Source organism: Pristiophorus japonicus, chromosome 18 (genome assembly GCF_044704955.1).
Source record: "Pristiophorus japonicus isolate sPriJap1 chromosome 18, sPriJap1.hap1, whole genome shotgun sequence".
Classification (NCBI taxonomy): Eukaryota; Metazoa; Chordata; class Chondrichthyes; family Pristiophoridae; genus Pristiophorus; species Pristiophorus japonicus.
Window position 1 is genome coordinate 24,770,379 of NC_091994.1, and position 22,319 is coordinate 24,792,697.

General features: G+C 43.5%; 1 protein-coding gene across 1 annotated transcript in view; it reads left to right on the forward strand.

The window, feature by feature from the left end:
- Positions 1-22,319, forward strand: part of LOC139229005 (phospholipid-transporting ATPase IC-like) — a 140,485-nt gene that overhangs the window by 100,736 nt on the left and 17,430 nt on the right. The window contains exons 27-28 of the mRNA XM_070860668.1: positions 7,043-7,173; positions 11,619-11,851. Coding sequence (XP_070716769.1) covers positions 7,043-7,173; positions 11,619-11,851 — 364 coding nt within the window. The remainder of the gene's footprint in view (positions 1-7,042; positions 7,174-11,618; positions 11,852-22,319) is intronic.

Below are 22,319 nucleotides of genomic sequence, written 5' to 3' on the forward strand. Positions count from 1 at the left end.
ACATAAGAACATAAGAATTAGGAACAGGAGTAGGCCATCTAGCCCCTCGAGGCTGCTCCGCCACTCAACAAGATCATGGCTGATCTGGCCGTGGACTCAGCTCCACTTACCCGCCCGCTCCCCATAACCCTTAATTCCCTTATTGGTTAAAAATCTATCTATCTGTGATTTGAATACATTCAATGAGCTAGCCTCAACTGCTTCCTTGGGCAGAGAATTCCACAGATTCACAACCCTCTGGGAGAAGAAATTCCTTCTCAACTCGGTTTTAAATTGGCTCCCCCGTATTTTGAGGCTGTGTCCCCTAGTTCTAGTCTCCCCGACCAGTGGAAACAACCTCTCTGCCTCTATCTTGTCTATCCCTTTCATTATTTTAAATGTTTCTATAAGATCACCCCTCATCCTTCTGAACTTCAACGAGTAAAGACCCAATCTACTCAATCTATCATCATAAGGTAACCCCCTCATCTCCGGAAACAGCCTAGTGAATCGTCTCTGTACCCCCTCCAAGGCTAGTATATCCTTCCTTAAGTAAGGTGACCAAAACTGCACGCAGTACTCCAGGTGCGGCCTCACCAATACCCTGTACAGTTGCAGCAGGACCTCCCTACTTTTGTACTCCATCCCTCTCGCAATGAAGGCCAACATTCTATTTGCCTTCCTGATTACCTGCTGCACCTGCAAACTAACTTTTTGGGATTCATGCACCGCAGCAGGAGGGACTGGAGTGCATCATCACGCCCGGCAACCAAATTTTAATTTGATTTTACGTTTTAAAGTTTAATTTGTTTTAATTGCCGGTGCTTTTAGTGTCCCCTTCCCTTTTATAGGGGGCACTGGGGAAAAATTGTGATTTTAGTGCCCAAAAAAAAAAAAAAAAAAAGAAAAACACAAAAAAAAAAGGAGAAAAAAAAAAGGGGCCTTGTAAATGTCTGGTGTGTCACCCAGGTCGGGTGGCACAGTTTAATGTTTTTTGTTTTGCAGATAAACTCCAAAAAGAGTTTCATGCACTGCAGCAGGAGGGACTGGAGTGCATCATCACGCCCGGCAACCAAATTTTAATTTGATTTTACGTTTTAAAGTTTAATTTGTTTTAATTGCCGGTGCTTTTAGTGTCCCCCTCCCCTTTTATAGGGGGCACTGGAAAAAAAAATGTGATTTTAGTGCCAAAACAAAAAAACACAAAAAAGGAAAAAAAGGGCCTTGTAAATGTCTGGTGTGTCATCCAGGTCGGGGGGCCACGGATTAATGTTTTATGTTTTTTCAGGTAAACTCCAAAAGAGTTTCATGCACCGCAGCATGTTGTAGTTTCTCCCCATTCAAATAATATTCCCTTTTACTGTTTTTTTCCCCAAGATGGATGACCTCACATTTTCCTACATTGTATTCCATCTGCCAAACCTTAGTTCATTCGCTTAACCTATCTAAATCTCTTTGCAGCCTCTCTGTCTCCTCTACACAATCCGCTTTCCCACTAATCTTTGTGTCATATGCAAATTTTGTTACAGTACACTCTGTCCCCTCTTCCAGGTCATCTATGTATATTGTAAACAGTTGTGGTCCCAGCACCGATCCCTGTGGCACACCACTAACCACCAATTTCCAACCCGAAAAGGACCCATTTATCCCGACTCTCTGCTTTCTGTTAGCCAGCCAATTCTCGATCCATGCTAATACATTTCCTCTGACTCCGCGTACCTTTATCTTCTGCAGTAACCTTTTGTGTGGCACCTTATCGAATGCCTTTTGGAAATCTAAATACACCACATCCATCGGTATACCTCTATCCACCATGCTCGTTATATCCTCAAAGAATTCCAGTAAATTAGTTAAATATGATTTCCCCTTCATGAATCCATGTAACGTATGCTTGATTGCACTATTCCAAACTAGATGTCCCGCTATTTCTTCCTTAATGATAGCTTCAAGCATTTTCCCCACTACAGATGTTAAACTAACCGGCCTATAGTTACCTGCCTTTTGTCTGCCCCCTTTTTTAAACAGAGGCGTTACATTAGCTGCTTTCCAACCCGCTGGTACCTCCCCAGAGTCCAGAGAATTTTGGTAGATTATAACGAATGCATCTGCTATAACTTCCGCCATCTCTCTTAATACCCTGGGATGCATTTCATCAGGACCAGGGGACTTGTCTACCTTGAGTCCCATTAGCCTGTCCAGCACTACCTCCCTAGTGACAGTGATTGTCTCAAGGTCCTCCCTTCCCACATTCCTGTGACCTGCAATTTTTGGCATGGTTTTTGTGTCTTCCACTGTGAAGACGGAAGCAAAATAATTGTTTAAGGTCTCAGCCATTTCCACATTTCCCATTATTAAATCCCCCTTCTCATCTTCTAAGGGACCAACATTTACTTTAGTCACTCTCTTCCGTTTTATATATCGGTAAAAGCTTTTACTATCTGTTTTTATGTTTTGCGCAAGTTTACTTTCGTAACCTATCTTTCCTTTCTTTATTGCTTTCTTAGTTATTCTTTGCTGTCGTTTAAAATTTTCCCAATCTTCTAGTTTCCCACTAACCTTGGCCACCTTATACGCATTGGTTTTTAATTGGGTACTCTCCTTTATTTCCTTGGTTATCCACGGCTGGTTATCCCTTCTCTTACCGCCCTTCTTTTTCACTGGAATATATTTTTGTTGAGCACTATGAAAGAGCTCCTTAAAAGTCCTCCACTGTTCCTCAATTGTGCCACCATTTAGTCTGTGTTCCCAGTCTACTTTAGCTAACTCTGCCCTCATCCCACTGTAGTCCCCTTTGTTTAAGCATAGTACGCTCGTTTGAGACACTACTTCCTCACCCTCAATCTGTATTACAAATTCAACCATACTGTGATCGCTCATTCCGAGAGGATCTTTTACTAGGAGATCATTTATTATTCCTGTCTCATTACACAGGACCAGATCTAAGATAGCTTGCTCCCTTGTAGGTTCTGTAACATACTGTTCTAAGAAACAATCCCGTATGCATTCTATGAATTCCTCCTCAAGGCTACCCCGTGCGATTTGATTTGACCAATCGATATGTAGGTTAAAATCCCCTATGATTACTGCCATTCCTTTTTCACATGCCTCTATTATTCCCTTGATTATTGTTCGCCCCACCGTGAAGTTATTATTTGGGGGCCTATAAACTACGCCCACCAGTGACTTTTTCCCCTTACTATTTCTCATCTCCACCCACAATGATTCAACATTTTGTTCATGAGAGCCAATATCGTCTCTCACAACTGCCCTGATATAATCCTTTATTAACAGAGCTACCCCACCTCCTTTCCCTTCTTGTCTATCCTTCCGAATTGTCAGATACCCCTGTACGTTTAATTCCCAGTCTTGGCCACCCTGCAACCACGTTTCTGTAATGGCCACCAAATCATACCCATTTGTAATGATTTGTGCCGTCAACTCATTTACTTTATTTCGAATGCTGCGTGCGTTTCGGTAAAGTGTTTTAATACTAATTTTTAAACCATGATTTTTAGTTTTGACCCCTCCTGCAGCCCATTTATATTCATACATATTGTCCCTTCCTATCACCTTGTGGTTTACACTTACCCCAGTGTTACTCTGCTCTGTTGCATCCTGCCTTTTGCATTCTTTCTTGGGGTCCTGTTCATCTGCACTCTCACCCACTCTAACTAGCTCAGAGCCCTCTCCTGGGTTCCGAATACTCCTCGCATTGAGGCACCGAGCTTTCAGGCATGCCTTTTTATTACACTTTGACCCTTTAGAATTTTGCTGTACATTGGCCCTTTTTGTTTTTTGCCTTGGGTTTCTCTGCCCTCCACTCTTACTCATCTCCTTTCTGTCTTTTGCATCTGTCTCCATTTTGTTTCCCTCTGTCTCCCTGCATTGGTTCCCATCCCCCTGCCATATTAGTTTAACTCCTCCCCAACAGCACTAGCAAACACTCCCCCTAGGACATTGGTTCCGGTCCTGCCCAAATGCAGACCGTCCAGTTTGTACTGGTCCCACCTCCCCAGAACCTGTTCCAATGCCCCAGGAATTTAAATCTCTCCCTGCTGCACCACTGCTCAAGCCACGTATTCATCTGCACTATTCTGCGATTCCTATTCTGACTAGCACGTGGCACTGGTAGCAATCCCGAGATTACTACTTTTGAGGTCCTACTTTTTAATTTAGCTCTGAGCTCCTTAAATTCGTCTCGTAGGACCTCATCCCTTTTTTTACCTATGTCGTTGGTACCAATGTACACCACGACACCTGGCTGTTCTCCCTCCCTTTACAGACTGTCCTGCACCCGCTCCGAGACATCCTTGACCCTTGCACCAGGGAGGCAACATACCATCCTGGAGTCTCGATTGTGGCCGTATAACGCCTATCTATTCCCCTTACAATTGAATCCCCTATCACTATCACTCTCCCACTCTTTTTCCTGCCCTCCTGTGCAACAGAGCCAGCCACGGTGCCATGAACTTGGCTGCTGTTGCCCTCCCCTGATGAGTCATCCCCCTCAACAGTACTCAAAGCAGTGTATCTGTTTTGCAGGGGGATGACTGCAGGGAACCCCTGCACTACCTTCCTTGCACTGCTCTTCCTGCTGGTCTTCCATTCCCTAGCTGGCTGTGGACCCTTCACCTGCGGTAAGACCAACTCGCTACACGTGCTACTCATGTCATTCTCAGCATCGTGGATGCTCCAGAGTGAATCCACCTCAGCTCCAAATCCGCAACGCGGTCCGTCAGGACCTGGAGGCGGATAAACTTCCCGCACACGTAGTCGTCAGGGACACCGGAAGTGTCCCTGAGTTCCCACATGGTACAGGAGGAGCATATCACGTGACCGAGCTCTCCTGCCATGATTAACCTTTAGATACACTTAATTTGGCAACAACAATGTTAACAGGTTACTTACTGATATAAAAAAGAAAAAGAAATGCTACTCACCAATCACCAGCCAATCACTTACCCCTTTGGCTGTGACGTCACCTTTAGATTCCTTTCTACTTCTTTTTTGCTTTTTCTCCCGGCTGGAGCTGTACAAGCTGGGCCTTTATAGGCCTCACCCTGCACCCCGGACTCGCGCTGCTTGAACTGCTGCTCCTCCGACGTTGGGCCTTTATAGGCCTCACCACGCACCCCGGACTCGCGCTGCTCGAACTGCCGCTCCTCCCCCGACGTTGGGCCTTTATAGATCTGTGGGTGTATCTCTGTTTCTTTGCATGTGTGTAATTGTCTCCATTTCTGTATGTGCGTGCACACGTATCTTTCTATGTGCATCTGTTTCTGTGCGTGTGTGCATGTTAGTGTCTGCTACATCTTCTCATCCCTATTTCACTCGCTGATTGTAGAATGAGATATCAAGTATTACATGCGACATAATAACTCCTGTGTTTTGAAGGCGTTATTTTTGGACAGAGGGTTGAATAAATAGGTGGGAGATGAAATCAGCAAGTTTTTAATGCAAATCGCAGAATCCAGGATAGAAAGAGTTAATTATTGTAAGGAGCAAGTTTGATGGGCTGAATGGCCCTTTTATGCTCCTTCATTTTCCCAGAGAATAAGTTAACATTTAATGAATGTACATACTTTTGCATTAAGCTTCTTCCAAATTGCCTCCTACCATTGGTCAGTACAATACACTAAGGCCTGGATTCTCCACTTCCCATCAGAAAAGGGTTCGGGGTGGGGTTTGTCTGACCTCGCTGTGATCCTAACCAATTTTGCTGGGTTGGGGTCAGTTACATACAAAGGACGGGTTCCCAGTGGAATCTGGATTGTACCGATCGAGCCCGACAATGCCGGGAAGGAAACTGTCGTGGTGCTTCAAAGGGCCACTCAAAGAATATGACTATTATTAAGGAGGTCAGAAACCTCTAAATACTGTTGTTCAGAATGAGCTCAGCTTCTGCTGGTGGATCCTTTCAATGGCCCAGGACACATTGGTGGCCATTACTCACCTGTCAGCCAGTCCTGCACTTAATTTACACATGACGGAGCAGACAATGGTTGGGCGGCTGGCATCGCTGTCATTGAGGCTGGGAGGAAAATATGGGGGGCCAATTCCTAGGGGCAAGGATTCCCCAATTTTCCTGTGACCACCTGGAAAATAGTAGATTTCAGGAGGAAAATTCAGATCTACTTCTCTTTGTCTTTTTATTCTCAGGATGTGGGCACCGCTGGAAAGTCCTGGCATTTATTGCTCATCCCTAGTTGCCCTGAGAAGGCAGTGGTGGTCCTTCCTCTTGAACCGCTGTGGTGAAGGTGCACCCACAATGCTGTTAGATAGCGAATTCCATGATTTTAACGGTGATATATATCCAAGTCAGCATGTTTTGTGCCTTGGAGGTGATGGTGTTCCATGCACCTGCTGCCCTTGTCTTTCTAGGTGGGAGAGGTCACTGGTTTGGAATGTACTATCGAAGGAGTCTTGGTTGAGTTGCTGCAGTGCATCCTGTAGATAGTATGCACTGCAGCCACAATATGCCGGTGATGGAGGGGGTAGCCGTTCAAGCAGATTGCTTTGTTAAACGTGTACAGTACCACAGTACATTAAGGTCCCACTTCAGGGACTTGAGCACATAAATCTAGGCTGACACTCTAGTGCAGTGCTGAGTGAGTGCTGCAATGTCAGAGGTGCCACCTTTCGGATGAGATGTTAAACCAAGGTCCCGTCAGCTCTCTCTCAGGTGGACGTAAAAGATTCCATGACATTATTTCGAAGAAGAGCAGGGGAGTTAGGGGAGTTATTGCCGGTGTCCTGGCCAATATTTATCCCTCAATCAACATCACAAAAACAGTTTATCTGGTCATTATCACATTGCTGTTTGTGGGAGCTTGCTGTGCGCAAATTGGCTGCCGCGTTTCTCACATTACAACAGTGACTACACTCTCAAAGTACTTCATTGGCTGTAAAGTGCTTTGAGACGTCCGGTGGTCATGAAAGGTGCTATATAAATGCAAGTCTTTCTTTTTTTTTCTTAAGGTAATTCATACTTGCCCCAATAATCTGAAGATATGATTAGCATCAAAATTTTGAGTTTTTAATGTTTTTGACTTTTATTTTACAGGAGCAGCAGAAAACACTTTTAGGCAGCCGTACATCTGGCTCACCATCCTCCTGACTGTGGCTGTCAATCTTATCCCTTCCATTACAATTCAATTACTTTGGGGAGTCTTTGGTTCCGAAGATGCTGGAAGGGTAAGTGCTGCAGCTGTGAATTGGTCTTCTTCTCCTCACTGCATCTGGTAATTGTTTATAGTTAAAAAAAGAAAATAAGAAAATAATGCTTCATTTAACATAGAAACATAGAAAATAGGTGCAGGAGTAGGCCATTCGGCCCTTCGAGCCTGCACCACCATTCAATAAGATCATGGCTGATCATTCACCTCAGTACCCCTTTCCTGTTTTCTCTCCATACCCCTTGATCCCTTTAGCCGTAAGGGCCATATCTAACTCCCTCTTGAATATATCCAATGAACTGGCATCAACAACTCTCTGCGGCAGGGAATTCCACAGGTTAACAACTCTCTGAGTGAAGAAATTTCACCTCATCTCAGTCCTAAATGGCTTACCCCTTATCGTTAGACTATGTCCCCTGGTTCTAGATTTCCCCAACATCGGGAACATTCTTCCTGCATCTAACCTGTCCAGTCCCGTCAGAATTTTATATGTTTCTATGAGATCCCCTCTCATCCTTCTAAACTCCAGTTAATACAGGCCCAGTCGATCCAGTCTCTGCTCATATGTCAGTCCTGCTATCCCGGGAATCAGTCTAGTGAACCTTCGCTGCACTCCCTCAATAGCAAGAACGTCCTTCCTCAGATTAGGAGACCAAAACTGAACACAATATTCCAGGTGAGGCCTCACTAAGGCCCTGTACAACTGCAGTAAGACCTCCCTACTCCTATACTCAAATACCCTAGCTATGAAGGCCAACATACCATTTGTTCTCTTCACCGCCTGCTGCACCTGCATGCCAATGTTCAATTACTGATGTACCATGTCAATACTAACATATAATTTCACTTTATGATAAGGGAAGTTCATCCCTACTATTTCCCTCACAATGAACTCCCAATCTTGGCCAAAATATTTGGTGAGAGGCAGCGAGTGAAGGTAAGTCTCTCCTCCAAAGAGGAGTAGGAAAGTTGGAAGCTGAATCAGGTACGCTTGTCCCATACATATCCCTGCAGCTTTAGTGAGAGCAACCTTGGTAGATGGATGGGATTTTAAGAATTCAAAAATAGCCTAGATGCAGAACACAATTCCGGAACATAACGATGAAAATATAAAGCAACACTTCATTTTATGAATCACCCTTTGAGGGTGAATCTTTGTGCTTCTTACATGTTAGTTCTGGAGGAATGGAATGCTTTTGAACAAGCAATCCTACCTCAGGTGTAGCATAGATTAGATGCATTTAAAGCTATTCTACTCTGCCTCAACAATGTGAGAACCTTGCAGCGCAGAAGGGGCCATTTGGCCCATCATGTCTGTGCCGACTCTTTGAAAGAGCTGTCCAATTTAGTCCCACAAACCAGCTTTCTCCCTATAACCCTTCGGATTTGTTCTTTTCAAATACATGTCCAATTGCCTTTTGAAAGTTTCTATGGAATCTGATTCCACCACCCTTTCAGGTAATGCATTCCAGATCTTAACAATCCTCTCTGTGAAATAATTTCTCCACATTTCCCCTCTAGTTCTTTTACCAATTAATTTAAATCTATGATTTCTGGTTATCAACTCACTTGCCAGAGTAAACAATTTCTCCCTACTTTATCAAACCTCTATTAGGTCTCCCTTTAATGTTCTCTGATTGAAAGAGAACAATTCCAGCTTTTCCAGTCTCTGCACATGACAGAAGTCCCTGATTCCTGGTGTCATCCTGATAAACCTTCTCTGTACCCTCTCCAAGGCCTTGACATCCTTCCTAAAGTGTGGTGCCCAGAATTGGACACAATACTTCAGCTGAGGTCGAACCAGTGATATGTAAAGGTTAAGCATGACATTCGTTTTTTTAAATTCAATGCCCCTATTAACAAAGCCCATTATCCCATATGCTTTCTTAACTGCCTTATCAATCTGCCCTGCCACCTTCAAGGATTTGTAAATATGCACCCCCAGGTCCCGCTACTCTTGCTCCCATCTCAAAATAGTATCTTTTAGATCATATTGCCTCTCCATGTTTTTCCCAAAGTGCATCACTTCACACTTAACTGCATTAAATTTCATCTGCCATGTGTCTGCCCATTTTGCCAGTATGTCAAAGTCCTCCTTGCTAACGAACTATCCATTTGCCACACAAGCCTCTCTAAATGACAACCTTGGACATGTTTGTGCTGTGGTCCTTAAAATGAGGTTAGGATCATCCAAATTAAATTGCGCCAACTGAGAAAGACTCTCATCTCAAAATCAGACGTGCAGCGCTATCCTAATCTATGCTATAGGCTCGATACCACACCCATGAATTCCATGGGTTTGGAGTTCTGCCTTGAGGGAAGGATTCGCTGCAAATTGCCATGGAGCTGCCACGTGGATTGCAGGTTTCTGAAATCTTCTCGCATGCCGGTACAAATGCCAGCGCTGAACCTCTGCAGTGTCTGACATATGATGCAGGGAGTTTAGAAGGTTCTCAAAGGATTGCATGAAGCACTTTTCCTCATTAAGTTCTTCTTTTTATTCAGGCACTATAAAAAGGACTGATTTCTTGTTTGCTGCTCTACCCAGTTCTCCAAAGTAAAACTTGTATTTCTGACTTCCTCATTTTTCCAATAACCATCACCTCTGCATATTCTCCTTTAGCTTAACTGCAGACATCCCAACAATTGGTCTGTTTGGAGCACAGTAAGATGGAAGCTCTCAATTCATTGGCTTCCTGATGTGGAATACCTGCTGTAGGCAGACATCCCACTGAGCATACCTGTTGAGACCTGATAAAATTATATGCAGTGGCAAGAAACAGGAGAACGAATCCTGGAGCCATTACCTGCTGAGCCAATTAGTAGGAAGTTAAGAACAGGAACTGGCCATTCAGCTCTTGAGCCTGTTCCACCATTCAATTAGATCCTGGCTGATCTGCACCTCAATCCCATATACCTGCCTTTGGCCCATATCCCTTGATACCCTTACCTAACAAAACTCTATTGATGTTAGTCTTGAAAGCTTTAATTGAACCAGCAGCCACAGCTTTTTGAGTGAGAGTTCCAGTATTCTAATACTGTTAGTGTGACAAAGTGCTTCCAGATTTCACTCCTGGATGACCTGGCTTTAATTTTAAGATTATATCCTCTTGTTCGGGATTCCCCAAAGGAAACAGATTCTCTTTATCAATCCCATCAAATCCTTTTATTATTTTAAATACCTCAATTAGATCACCCCTCAATCTCCCATACTCAAGGGAATACAAGTCAAGTTTATGCAACCTGTCCTCATAATTTAACCCTTTAATCCATGGTATCATTCTGATGAATCTGTGCTGCAGAGCCAATTAATAGGAAGATAAGAACAGGAGTAAGCCATTCAACTTTTGAGCCTGTTCCACCATTCAATTAGATCCTGACTGATTTGCACCTCAACCCCATATTGACCTCTAAGGTCAATAGATCATTTTTGAAGAATTGAATACAATACTCCAGATGGGGTTTGATCAAGGCTGTATACACCTGGGGAATAACTTCCTCCTCTTTGTTTTCCAGTCCCCTTGAGATAAAGGCCAACATTAAGAACATAAGAAATAAGAAATAGGAACATGACTAGGCCATTTGGTTCCTCGAGCCTGCTCTACCATTTAATAATATCATGGCTGATCTGATCTTGTGCTCCATTAGCTTTTTGGATTACTTTTTGTGCCTGTCTACCGGCTTTTAATAATTTGTATACTTGGGCTCCCAAATGTCTTTGCTCCTCTACAGTCCCTAGTTTCCCGCCATTTTGAAAATACTCCAATTTGTCTATCTTGGAGCAAAAGTAGATGATCGTGTTCTGTCAAACTGGCTATGAAATGGGATTTGTGTGAATCCTGGTATTGTGGATTCATTCAATGCCACTAGTTACAGTTCTGAAAGGAAAATTTGTGAGATTAAAAATGAATAAAATATGCCAATATTAATTAGTATTCTGTTGCAATGAGTCTGTAAAAAAAAAAAAATACCTTTGCATGGTTTGCAAAACAAAACCCTGAGCTGCAGTCTTGCTGTGGCATGGTAACTTCATTGTGGGGTACCCCAGTAAAAAATAATGCCAGGTGGAGCTGCAACAAGCTCCGTGAGCTAATCGTTAAGTTCATAGACTGAAGTCACACTTGATCTTATGGAAGAAGATGCAAGGAGGAAGGATGCCCACAGCCAGAAGCCCAAACCTGGGTGGTAATCTGGCAAAGCAACTTGCCAGGTTCTACAACAGGCTGGTGATCCACCTCACCAGGTTACTGCTGTTGAAAATGGCCCCTTGTGCCTTAAAGCCATTTTGCATAGCCCTACAGAGCACGTCAATACTTCATGCAAAATTCTGTCTGTGGGTGAACTATCGCAGTGAATAAGGGCCAGCCTTTAATGAGTTAAGATTTATGAGCTGCAACCTAAACGGATACATGAGAGAGGATGCCAATTCTCCCACTAAATGTTAGCCTTCTTGATTACTTCCAGGCAACTTATGAAGATCCAAACAAAGGTGATCCAATGCCAGACAATCAGGCCACTCATTTCAGAAGAGATTCAACACAACGTCGTTCGGCCTATGCCTTTTCACAGGACAAAGGGTACGCTGACCTCATCACCTCAGGAGCAAGCATACGGAAGAAAAGGCCAGCTTCAGGAGCAAATACGAACAGCAGTGCTCAAACTGTGCCCAAGCAAGAGAAGGTTGTGGCGCAGGAAAGGTGCTAAAGTCGGCACACACTTCGTTTCGTGCTTTGATTAAGATGCTGGAAAGTGTTCTAGAAACATAGAAACATAGAAAATAGGTGCAGGAACAGGCCATTCAGCCCTTCTAGCCTGCACCGCCATTCAATGAGTTCATGGCTGAACATGAAACTTCAGTACCCCCTTCCTGCTTTCACGCCATACCCCTTGATCCCCCGAGTAGTAAGGACTTCATCTAACTCCCTTTTGAATATATTTAGTGAATTGGCCTCAACTACTTCCTGTGGTAGAGAATTCCACAGGTTCACCACTCTCTGGGTGAAGAAGTTTCTCCTTATCTCGGTCCTAAATGGCTTACCCCTTATCCTTAGACTGTGACCCCTGGTTCTGGACTTCCCCAACATTGGGAACATTCTTCCTGCATCCAACCTGTCCAAACCCGTCAGAATTTTAAACGTTTCTATGAGGTCCCCTCTCACTCTTCTGAACTCCAGTGAATACAAGCCCAGTTGATCCAGTCTTTCTTGATAGGTCAGTCCCACTATCCCGGGAGTCAGTCTGGTGAATCTTCGCTGCACTCCCTCAATAGCAAGAATGTCCTTCCTCAAGTTAGGAGACCAAAACTGTAAACAATACTCCAGGTGTGGCCTCACCAAGGCCCTGTACAACTGTAGCAACACCTCCCTGCCCCTGTACTCAAATCCCTTCGCTATGAAGGCCAACATGCCATTTGCTTTCTTAACCGCCTGCTGTACCTGCATGCCAACCTTCAATGACTGATGTACCATGACACCCAGGTCTCATTGCACCTTCCCTTTTCTTAATCTGTCACCATTCAGATAATAGTCTGTCTCTCTGTTTTTACCACCAAAGTGGATAACCTCACATTTATCAACATTATACTTCATCTGCCACGCATTTGCCCACTCACCTAACCTATCCAAGTCACTCTGTAGCCTCATAGCATCCTCCTCGCAGCTCACACTGCCACCCAACTTAGTGTCATCCGCAAATTTGGAGATACTACATTTAATCCCCTCGTCTAAATCATTAATGTACAATGTAAACAGCTGGGGCCCCAGCACAGAACCCTGCGGTACCCCACTAGTCACTGTCTGCCATTCCGAAAAGTACCCATTTACTCCTACTCTTTGCTTCCTGTCTGACAACCAGTTCTCAATCCATGTCAGCACACTACCCCCAATCCCATGTGCTTTAACTTTGCACATTAATCTCCTGTGTGGGACCTTGTCGAAAGCTTTCTGAAAGTCCAAATATACCACATCAACTGGTACTCCTTTGTCCACTTTATTGGAAACATCCTCAAAAAATTCCAGAAGATTTGTCAAGCATGATCTCCCTTTCACAAATCCATGCTGACTTGGACCTATCATGTCACCATTTTCCAAATGCGCTGCTATGACATCCTTAATAATTGATTCCATCATTTTACCCACTACTGAGGTCAGGCTGACCGGTCTATAATTCCCTGCTTTCTCTCTCCCTCCTTTTTTAAAAAGTGGGGTTACATTGGCTACCCTCCACTCGATAGGAACTGATCCAGAGTCAATGGAATGTTGGAAAATGACTGTCAATGCATCCGCTATTTCCAAGGCCACCTCCTTAAGTACTCTGGGATGCAGTCCATCAGGCCCTGGGGATTTATCGGCTTTCAATCCCATCAATTTCCCCAACACAATTTCCCGACTAATAAAGATTTCCCTCAGTTCATCCTCCTTACTAGACCCTCTGACCACTTTTATATCCGGAAGGTTGTTTGTGTCCTCCTTAGTGAATACTGAACCAAAGTACTTGTTCAATTGGTCTGCCATTTCTTTGTTCCCCGTTATGACTTCCCCTGATTCTGACTGCAGGGGACCTACGTTTGTCTTTACTAACCTTTTTCTCTTTACATACCTATAGAAACTTTTGCAATCCGCCTTAATGTTCCCTGCAAGCTTCTTCTCGTACTCCATTTTCCCTGCCCTAATCAAACCCTTTGTCCTTCTCTGCTGAGTTCTAAATTTCTCCCAGTCCCCAGGTTCGCTGCTATTTCTGGCCAATGTGTATGCCATTTCCTTGGCTTTAATACTATCCCTGATTTCCCTAGATAGCCACGGTTGAGCCACCTTCCCTTTTTTATTTTTACGCCAGACAGGAATGTACAATTGTTGTAATTCATCCATGCGGTCTCTAAATGTCTGCCATTGCCCATCCACAGTCAACCCGTTAAGTATCATTAGCCAATCTATCTTAGCCAATTCATGCCTCATACCTTCAAAGTTACCCTTCTTTAAGTTCTGGACCATGGTCTCTGAATTAACTGTTTCATTCTCCATCCTAATGCAGAATTCCACCATATTATGGTCACTCTTCCCCAAGGGGCCTCGCACAATGAGATTGCTAATTAATCCTCTCTCATTACACAACACCCAGTCTAAGATGGCCTCCCCCCTAGTTGGTTCCTCGACATATTGGTCTAGAAAACCATCCCTTATGCACTCCAGGAAATCCTCCTCCACCGTATTGCTTCCAGTTTGGCTAGCCCAATCTATGTGCATATTAAAGTCACCCATTATAACTGCTGCACCTTTATTGCATGCACTCCTAATTTCCTGTTTGATGCCCTCCCCAACATCACTACTACTGTTTGGAGGTCTGTACACAACTCCCACTAACGATTTTTGCCCTTTAGTGTTCTGCAGCTCTACCCATATAGATTCCACATCATCCAAGCTAATGTCTTTCCTAACTATTGCATTAATCTCCTCTTTAACCAGCAATGCTACCCCACCTCCTTTTCTGATACTGTTTCGTGAGCCATTCTGGTAAATATGCAAAATATCAGGTTACTGAAGGATTCTGACTGACTGAGGACTGTGCCAGACCCACAATAGCAGTTTGTCCTGTCCCTGCAACTTGACTGAAACAGAGTGCCTTTCCTCCTAATTTGTTAGTGCCTGCGTATGACACATTCTATCATTTCAGTGTATTTAACTCTGTTAAGACGTTTTCATTGTTAATTTTTCAATTTGTTCTGTGGAGCAAGGGATCAGTGATTGGATTTCTTTGGTTTCTGAAAGTCAAAGCCTATTCATGCTCCGCACATGAAGAATGTGAGGCTATACCTCTACTAGATCACCAGGAATAGAGATGGCCATCATAATCTTCTATTGCACCAGCAATGATTGGGCATACCCCCGCCCCCATTACAATGCTTGTGGTTGGATACATAACCCACATTAGACCATCAGAGATGAAGAGGGCAATTTTAACCTAACTAGCTAGTGGAACGCCCGTTTTACACCCCGCCCAATATTACACTTCACTGACTTCAATGAAGAATAAACTGGGCTGGGTACAAAACCAGTGTTGCACCTAATCCTGTCAGTTTCACAATGGGCTGGTTAGGCTAAAATTACTCAGGGATTAACCCTCACGAGAGTGTCTAAACAAATTTCACCCAATAAACCCCAATAACGTGACACACATAACTCTGCTGGACAGCCAAATGTCACATGCAGACCTATCTCTCACTAGAAGAGTGTTGTCCAATAGAAATCGCTGACTAGACACAGGCGTGGCCATGACTACACAGTTTTAGCACTGATGTTAGTGGAAAATGCCTTACATACAATACAGGCACTTCACGTGTTTATTTACTTCACAAGGATCTGCCACCAGTCAGTGTGAAACTCTGCAGTTTTTTTCTTCAAAGCTTGGAATTCTGAGGTAAATTGATCAGTCACACCACATCTTAGTGCAGCTTCTGGGTTTTTGTCCAGTTGCTGCGAGTGCTACTTTGACTTCCTCGAAGAGATTGCTGAGAATGTTGACTCGCACAACGAGAGATGCCAGACCTGCTCCTGCTCTCCACCCAGAGCACGGTTGGATGCTGCATGGCTTGTACCCGTGGTGTGCCCTGTTGGAGCCGCTTGTTATTGGTTGGGGCTTGCTATCTTCTGCTGTCCTGGAGCAGTTATTCCGATTGGTCGAGCCGATCACAATGACAGCTCCTCTCTCCAGATGATGTTACTGGTGTTTCCATGGTGCTGACGTTCAGCGTTTTCATCAGCATTACACACCGTTTTAGCAGATAACCAATAATCAGTAACCAAGGAAGTAAAACACACACAACGATCAATAAACATTCTCACACTCTGCTTTCCATCTTACCTTTTTTACCAACAAATACACAAAAAAGTTAAAGTACACATGCATGCATATGCCATGTGAATATGAATATTGAGATCCCACGCCTACTGGTATCTATTATTCATTTTTTACTTGCTAATCAAAAATTCAATTAGCCATATCTGGATTCCTAATTAGCCACACGCGGCTAGTAGTTAATGCATCGGACAATACTGCACTAAAACACTAGCACAACACTTACACTAACTACACCGCCAAGGTTTAGATGCATACTGGGGTACCACGGATCAGGAACTTACTTCTTGCTATGCCTTGACTAATCAGATGCAACTTTGCGTTGGACTGTCAGGAGTCAGAGATTCATATCTCCCACTGTCCCTCCCACCACTTGATTGCTAATAGTTTGTATTTTATTCAGATGGTGTCTATCTTTGTTGCTATGGTTTCAGCAAAAATTGGTGTTCCACATTGCTGTTTGCACATGCATGCTACCATTTTATTAGGAGTTGGAATAACCCAAATTGGACCATTTATAGTCACTTTGAAATTCAAGTTCAATTCAACACTCATTCCTATTAGTAGCCAGCATGGTAGTTGTTTTGCAAATTATTATATGAATACAATGATGTGTTTGCTGTTCCAAAGGATATTCTGTCCTGAAGGAATTATATAGTAAATGATGAGCCTAAGCTCTAGCATATACTCTCGGGTGATTTATGTGCCTCAAGCACTGTTCTTTAGGAAGCTTCAATAATGGATTCACATGAATGTTGAATCCAAATCAAATTTTTTTTATTATTGAACCCAAGGAGAGCAGCTTCATTGATCTGCAGCCTCATGTGTTCCAAAGAAAATCTTATAACCTCCAGCATAAAGTCAGCCTTAATCAATTGAGCTAACTCTTGAGGGCCAGAGAAATAAAATGATCTCTCTCCCATTTAAGTAAAGCAAGTTCGGTGTTAGGAAATGACCCTCCCTTTATTCCCAAAACCAAAGTGCCTCCGCTTGATCTGGCCACTGCAGGTCGCAATTATTTGACCAACTTAAACAGCCCCTATCCTCAAATCCAAATAGTTGTAAATGGCCATTTGTTTCAGAATTCACAAAATTTATATCTGGTTAGACTTGGAACCTGACACTGAAATCAAATTGATTCTGATCTCTTCTCCTCTCCATTCTTGACATGATCAGACCTACTATACTGAGCCTGCAAGATCTACCATCTGCAGACTGGAGTATGGGCTGGTAGATGTTTTAGTGCTGACCTTTATGCATTGTAATATGTGAGAACAAAAGTCTGAGTACTCCATATTATTTTCAAATAATGCCATTAGATTCCATTACACAGCGGCTGTACTTGTACATATTGTATTTTTGATATTTTTATACTTTTATTCAATGTGTTTGAAATAAGCCATTCATAAGAATGATTTTACTGCAGACATTCAATGAATATCTGGCCTTGCACAAATGTTATCATCTCCAGATCAGATGTAGATTGTCGATATGTTTGGATGAAGTATGGCCAGTATATTTTGTCTGAGAGTAGATTATATTGACAAGATTGTGAGCAATGCACAACAGTTCCATGGATAGAAATTATGATCTTATACAAACACTTAACGCACTCTTACCAAATTTCTCTGCGCTCTGTTTTATCCAGGCGATAATCTGAATGAGAATAGTGCCTATCATAATGTCTACTCCCATATTTATGTGTAAGAAAATAAAGTGTAAATAAATATTACACATTGAAGGAGTGCACTTGAGTAAATAGTTCTGTTAAATAAATGACTAAAATTTTAAAACCATTTTCTGCTGCTGCCAATCAAGTTCCTTTCTTTGAGGGAGGTACTTTAGGTTGTAAGTTCCTGTCTTTTTGCTACATCAGGGCTGTCCAACCTTTTGTCCTCATGGAGGTTTGGGCCACATATAAAGTTTAAATCAATGCTCCCATTAATTTGTTACTATCTCAACTTGCTGATACAGGTTGAGTAACCGAAATCTGGAAATCTCGGGACTGAGGCCGTTCCGGATTCCGGGTATTTCCGGATTTTGGAACGTCTTTGCCTGGGCTGAGGTAGATGGGGTCAGGCAGCCAAGGTAAGGGGGCGAGGTTGGCCCGCCGAGGTAAGGGGGAGGGTAAGGGGGAGGGGGCAGGCGAGGTCAGGCCGCCGAGGGCCGGGGCGAAGTCGCGGTGGATGAAGTCGCGGCGAAGTCGAGCCAGAGGTTGGGCCGCCGAGGGTTGGGGCGAAGTCAGGCCGGGGCCAGGTCGGGCCACCAAGGTAAGGTGGCCAAGTCTGGCCGTCTAGGCGGACGACTCCAGATTTCGGAACATTTTCCGGTTTCCGGACGACCCTGCCACAAATCGGCTCGGTGTCCGGTTTCTGGAACATTCCGAATTTTGGAACTCCAGATTTCGGACGCTCAACCTGTACTGGTAAATCCTGGTGTTCTGATTTAGTATTTATTTCTTGAAAATGAGGCAACAACGCTAAATATAGCACTTTACAACCTCCAGGTCCAGGAAATTCAAACAGAACAAGCCAGCAAATATGAAATATTAGAACAAATAGGACTGAGTTGATTCGGCTTGGAGGGATGAATTGCCAGGGCTTGAAGCCACTTGTGGCCAAGGACCTCAGGTTGAGCACCCTGGCCTAGACTACTCTCTTGTGATGTTTGTAGAAAGAAGTACTTGTGTTTAAGTAGCTCATCGAAATATCTCAAAGCGCTTCACATAGAAACATAGAAAATAAGTGCAGGAGTAGGCCATTCAGCGCTTCGAGCCTGCACCACCATTCAATATGATTATGGCTGCTCATTTTTGCAGCTTTACTACCCCATTCTTGCTTTTTCTCCATACCTATTGATCCCTTTAGCTATAAGGGCCACATCTAACTCCCTTTTGAATATAACTAACGAACTGGCCTCAACAACTTACTGTGGTAGAGAATTCCACAGGTTCACAACTCTCTGAGTGAAAAAGTTTCTCCTTATCTCGATCCTAAATGGCTTACCCCTTACCCTTAGACTGTGAGCCCTGGTTCTGGACTTCCCCAACATTGGGAACATTCTTCCTGCATCTAATCTGTCCAATCCTGTCAGAATATGATATGTTTCTATGAGATCCCCTCTCATTCTTCTAAATTCTAGTGACTATAAGCCTAGTCGATCCAGTCTTTCTTTATATGTCAGTCCTGCCATCCCGGGAATCAGTCTGGTGAACCTTCACTGCACTCCCTCAATAGCAAGAATATCCTTCCTCAGATTAGGAGACCAAAACTATACACAATATTCAAGGTGTGGTCTCATCAAGGCCCGGTACAACTGCAGTAAGACCTCTCTGCTCCTATACTCAATTCCTCTCGCTATGAAGGCCAACATGCCATTTGCCGCCTTCACCACCTGCTGTACCGGCATGCCAACTTTCAATGATTGATGTACCATGACACCCAGGTCTCGTTGCACCTCCCCTTTTCCTAATTTGTCACCATTCAGATAATATTCTGCCTTCCTGTTTTTGCCACCAAAGTGGATAACCTGACCTTTATCTACATTATACTGCATCTGCCATGCATTTGCCCACTCACCTAACCTGTCCAAGTCACTCTGCCTCTGAGCATCCTCCTCACAGCTCACACTGCCACCCAGCTTAGTGTCATCTGCAAACTTGGAGATATTACATTCAATTCCTTCGTCTAAATCATTAATGTATATTGTAAATAGCTGAGGTCCCAGCACTGAACCTTGCGGTACCCCACTAGTCACTGCCTGCCATTCTGAAAAGGACCCGTTTATTCCGACTCTTTGCTTCCTGATTGCCAACCAGTTCTCTATCCACATCAATACATTAGCCCCAATACTATGTGCTTTAATTTTGCACACTAATCTCCTGTGTGGGACCTTGTCAAAAGCCTTTTGAAAGTTCAAATACACCACATCTACTGGTTCTCCCTTGTCCACTCTACTAGTTACAGCCTCAAAAAATTCTAGAAGATTTCGCAAGCATGATTTCCCTGTCATAAATCCATGCTGACTAGGACCGAATCTGTCACTGCTTTCCAAATGTGCTGCTATTACATCTTTAATAATTGATTCCAACATTTTCCCCATTACCAATGTCAGGCTGACCAGTCATAATTCCCTGTTTTCTTGCCCTCCTTTTTTAAAAAGTGGGGTTACATTAGCTACCCTCCAATCCATAGGAACTGATTCAGAGTCTATAGAATGTTGGAAAATGACCACCAATGCATCCACTATTTCTAGGGCCATTTCCTTAAGTACTCTGGGATGCAGACTATCAGGCCCTATAGATTTATTGGCCTTCAGTCCCATCAATTTCCCCAACACAATTTCCTGACTAATAAGGATTTCCTTCAGTTCCTCCTTCTTGCTAGACCCTCGGTCCCCTAATATTTCCGGAAGGTTATTTGTGTCCTCATTAGTAAAGACAGAACCAAAGTATTTGATCAATTGATCTGCCATTTCGTTGTTCCCCATTATAAATTCACCTGATTTTGACTGCAAGGGTAGACATTTGTCTTCACTTATCTTTTTCTCTTCACATATCTATAGAAGCATTTGAGGTCAGTTTTTATGTTCTCTGCTAGCTTACTCTCATACTCTATTTTTCCCCTCCTAAGTAAACCCTTTGTCCTCCTCTGCTGAATTCTAAATTTCTCCCAGTCCTCAGGTTTGCTGCTTTTTCTGGCCAATTTATATCCTTGGCTTTAACACTTTCCCTAATTTCCCTTGTTAGCCACGGTTGAGCCACCTTCCCTGTTTTATTTTTACGCCAGACAGGGATATATAATTGTTGAAGTTCATCCATGTGATCTTTAAATGTCTGCCATTGCCTATCCACCATCAACCCTTTAAATATCATTCGCCAGTCTATCCTAGCCAATTCACGTCTCATACCATCGAAGTTACCTTTCTTTAAGTTCAGGACTCTAGTCTCTGAATTAACTGAGTCACTCTCCATCTTAATGAAGAATTCTACAATATTATGGTCACTCTTCCCGAAGGGGCCTTGCACAATAAGATTGCTAATTAATCCTCTCTCGTTACACAACACCCAGTCTAGGATGGCCTGCTCTCAAGTTGGTTCCTCGACGTATTGGTCGAGAAAGCCATCCCTTATACACTCCAGGAAATCCTCCTCCACCGTATTGCTACCAGTTTGTTTAGCCCAATCTATATGCAGATTAAAGTCACCCATGATAACTGCTGTACCTTTTTTGCACGCATCCCTAATTTCCTGTTTAATGCCATCCCCAATCTCACTACTACTGTTTGGTGGTCTGTACACAACTCCCATTTGCGTTTTCTGCTCTTTGTGTTCCGGAGCTCTACCCATACAGATTCCACATCATCCAAGCTAATGTCCTTCCTTACTATTGCGTTAATCTCCTCTTTAACCAGCAATGCTACCCAACCTCCTTTTCCTTTCTATCTATCCTTCCTGAATATTGAATACCCCTGGATGTTGAGTTCCCAGTCTTGGTCACTCTGGAGCCATGTCTCTGTAATCCCAATTACATCATATCCATTAACAGCTATCTGCACAGTTAATTCATCCACCTTATTATGAATGCTACTCACATTAAGACACAGAGCCTTCAGGCTTGTTTTTTTAAAACTCTTTGTCCTTTTAGAATTATGTTGTAATGTGGCCCTTTTTGATTTTTGCCTTTGATTTCTCTGCCCTCCACTTTTCCTTATCTCCTTTCTACCTTTTGCTTCTACCCCCATTTTACTTCCCTCTATCTTCCTGCATAGATTCCCATCCCCCTGCCATATTAGTTTAAACCCGTCCCAACAGCACTAGCAAACACTCCCCCTAGAACATTGGTTCCAGTCCTGCCAAGGTGCAGACCGTCCGGTTTGCACAGGTCCCAGCTCCCCCAGAACCGGTTCCAATGTCCCAGTAATTTGAATCCCTCCCTCTGCCACCATTCCTCAAGCCACGTATTCATCTTAACTATCCTGCTATTTCTACTGTGACTAGCATGTGGCACTGGTAGCAATCCTGAAATTACTACCTTTTGAGGTCCTACTTTTTAAGTTAACTCCTAGCTCCCTAAATTAAGCTTGTAGGACCTCATACCATTTTTTACCTATATCGTTGGTACCTATATGCACCACGACAACTGGCTGTTCACCCTCCCCCTCCAGAATGCCCTGCAGCCGCTCCGAGACACCCATGACCCTTGCACCAGGGAGGCAACATACCATCCTGGAGTCGCGATTGCGGCCGCAGAAGCGCCTATCTATTCCCCTTACAATAGAATCCGCTACCACTATAGCTCTCCCACTCTTTTTCCT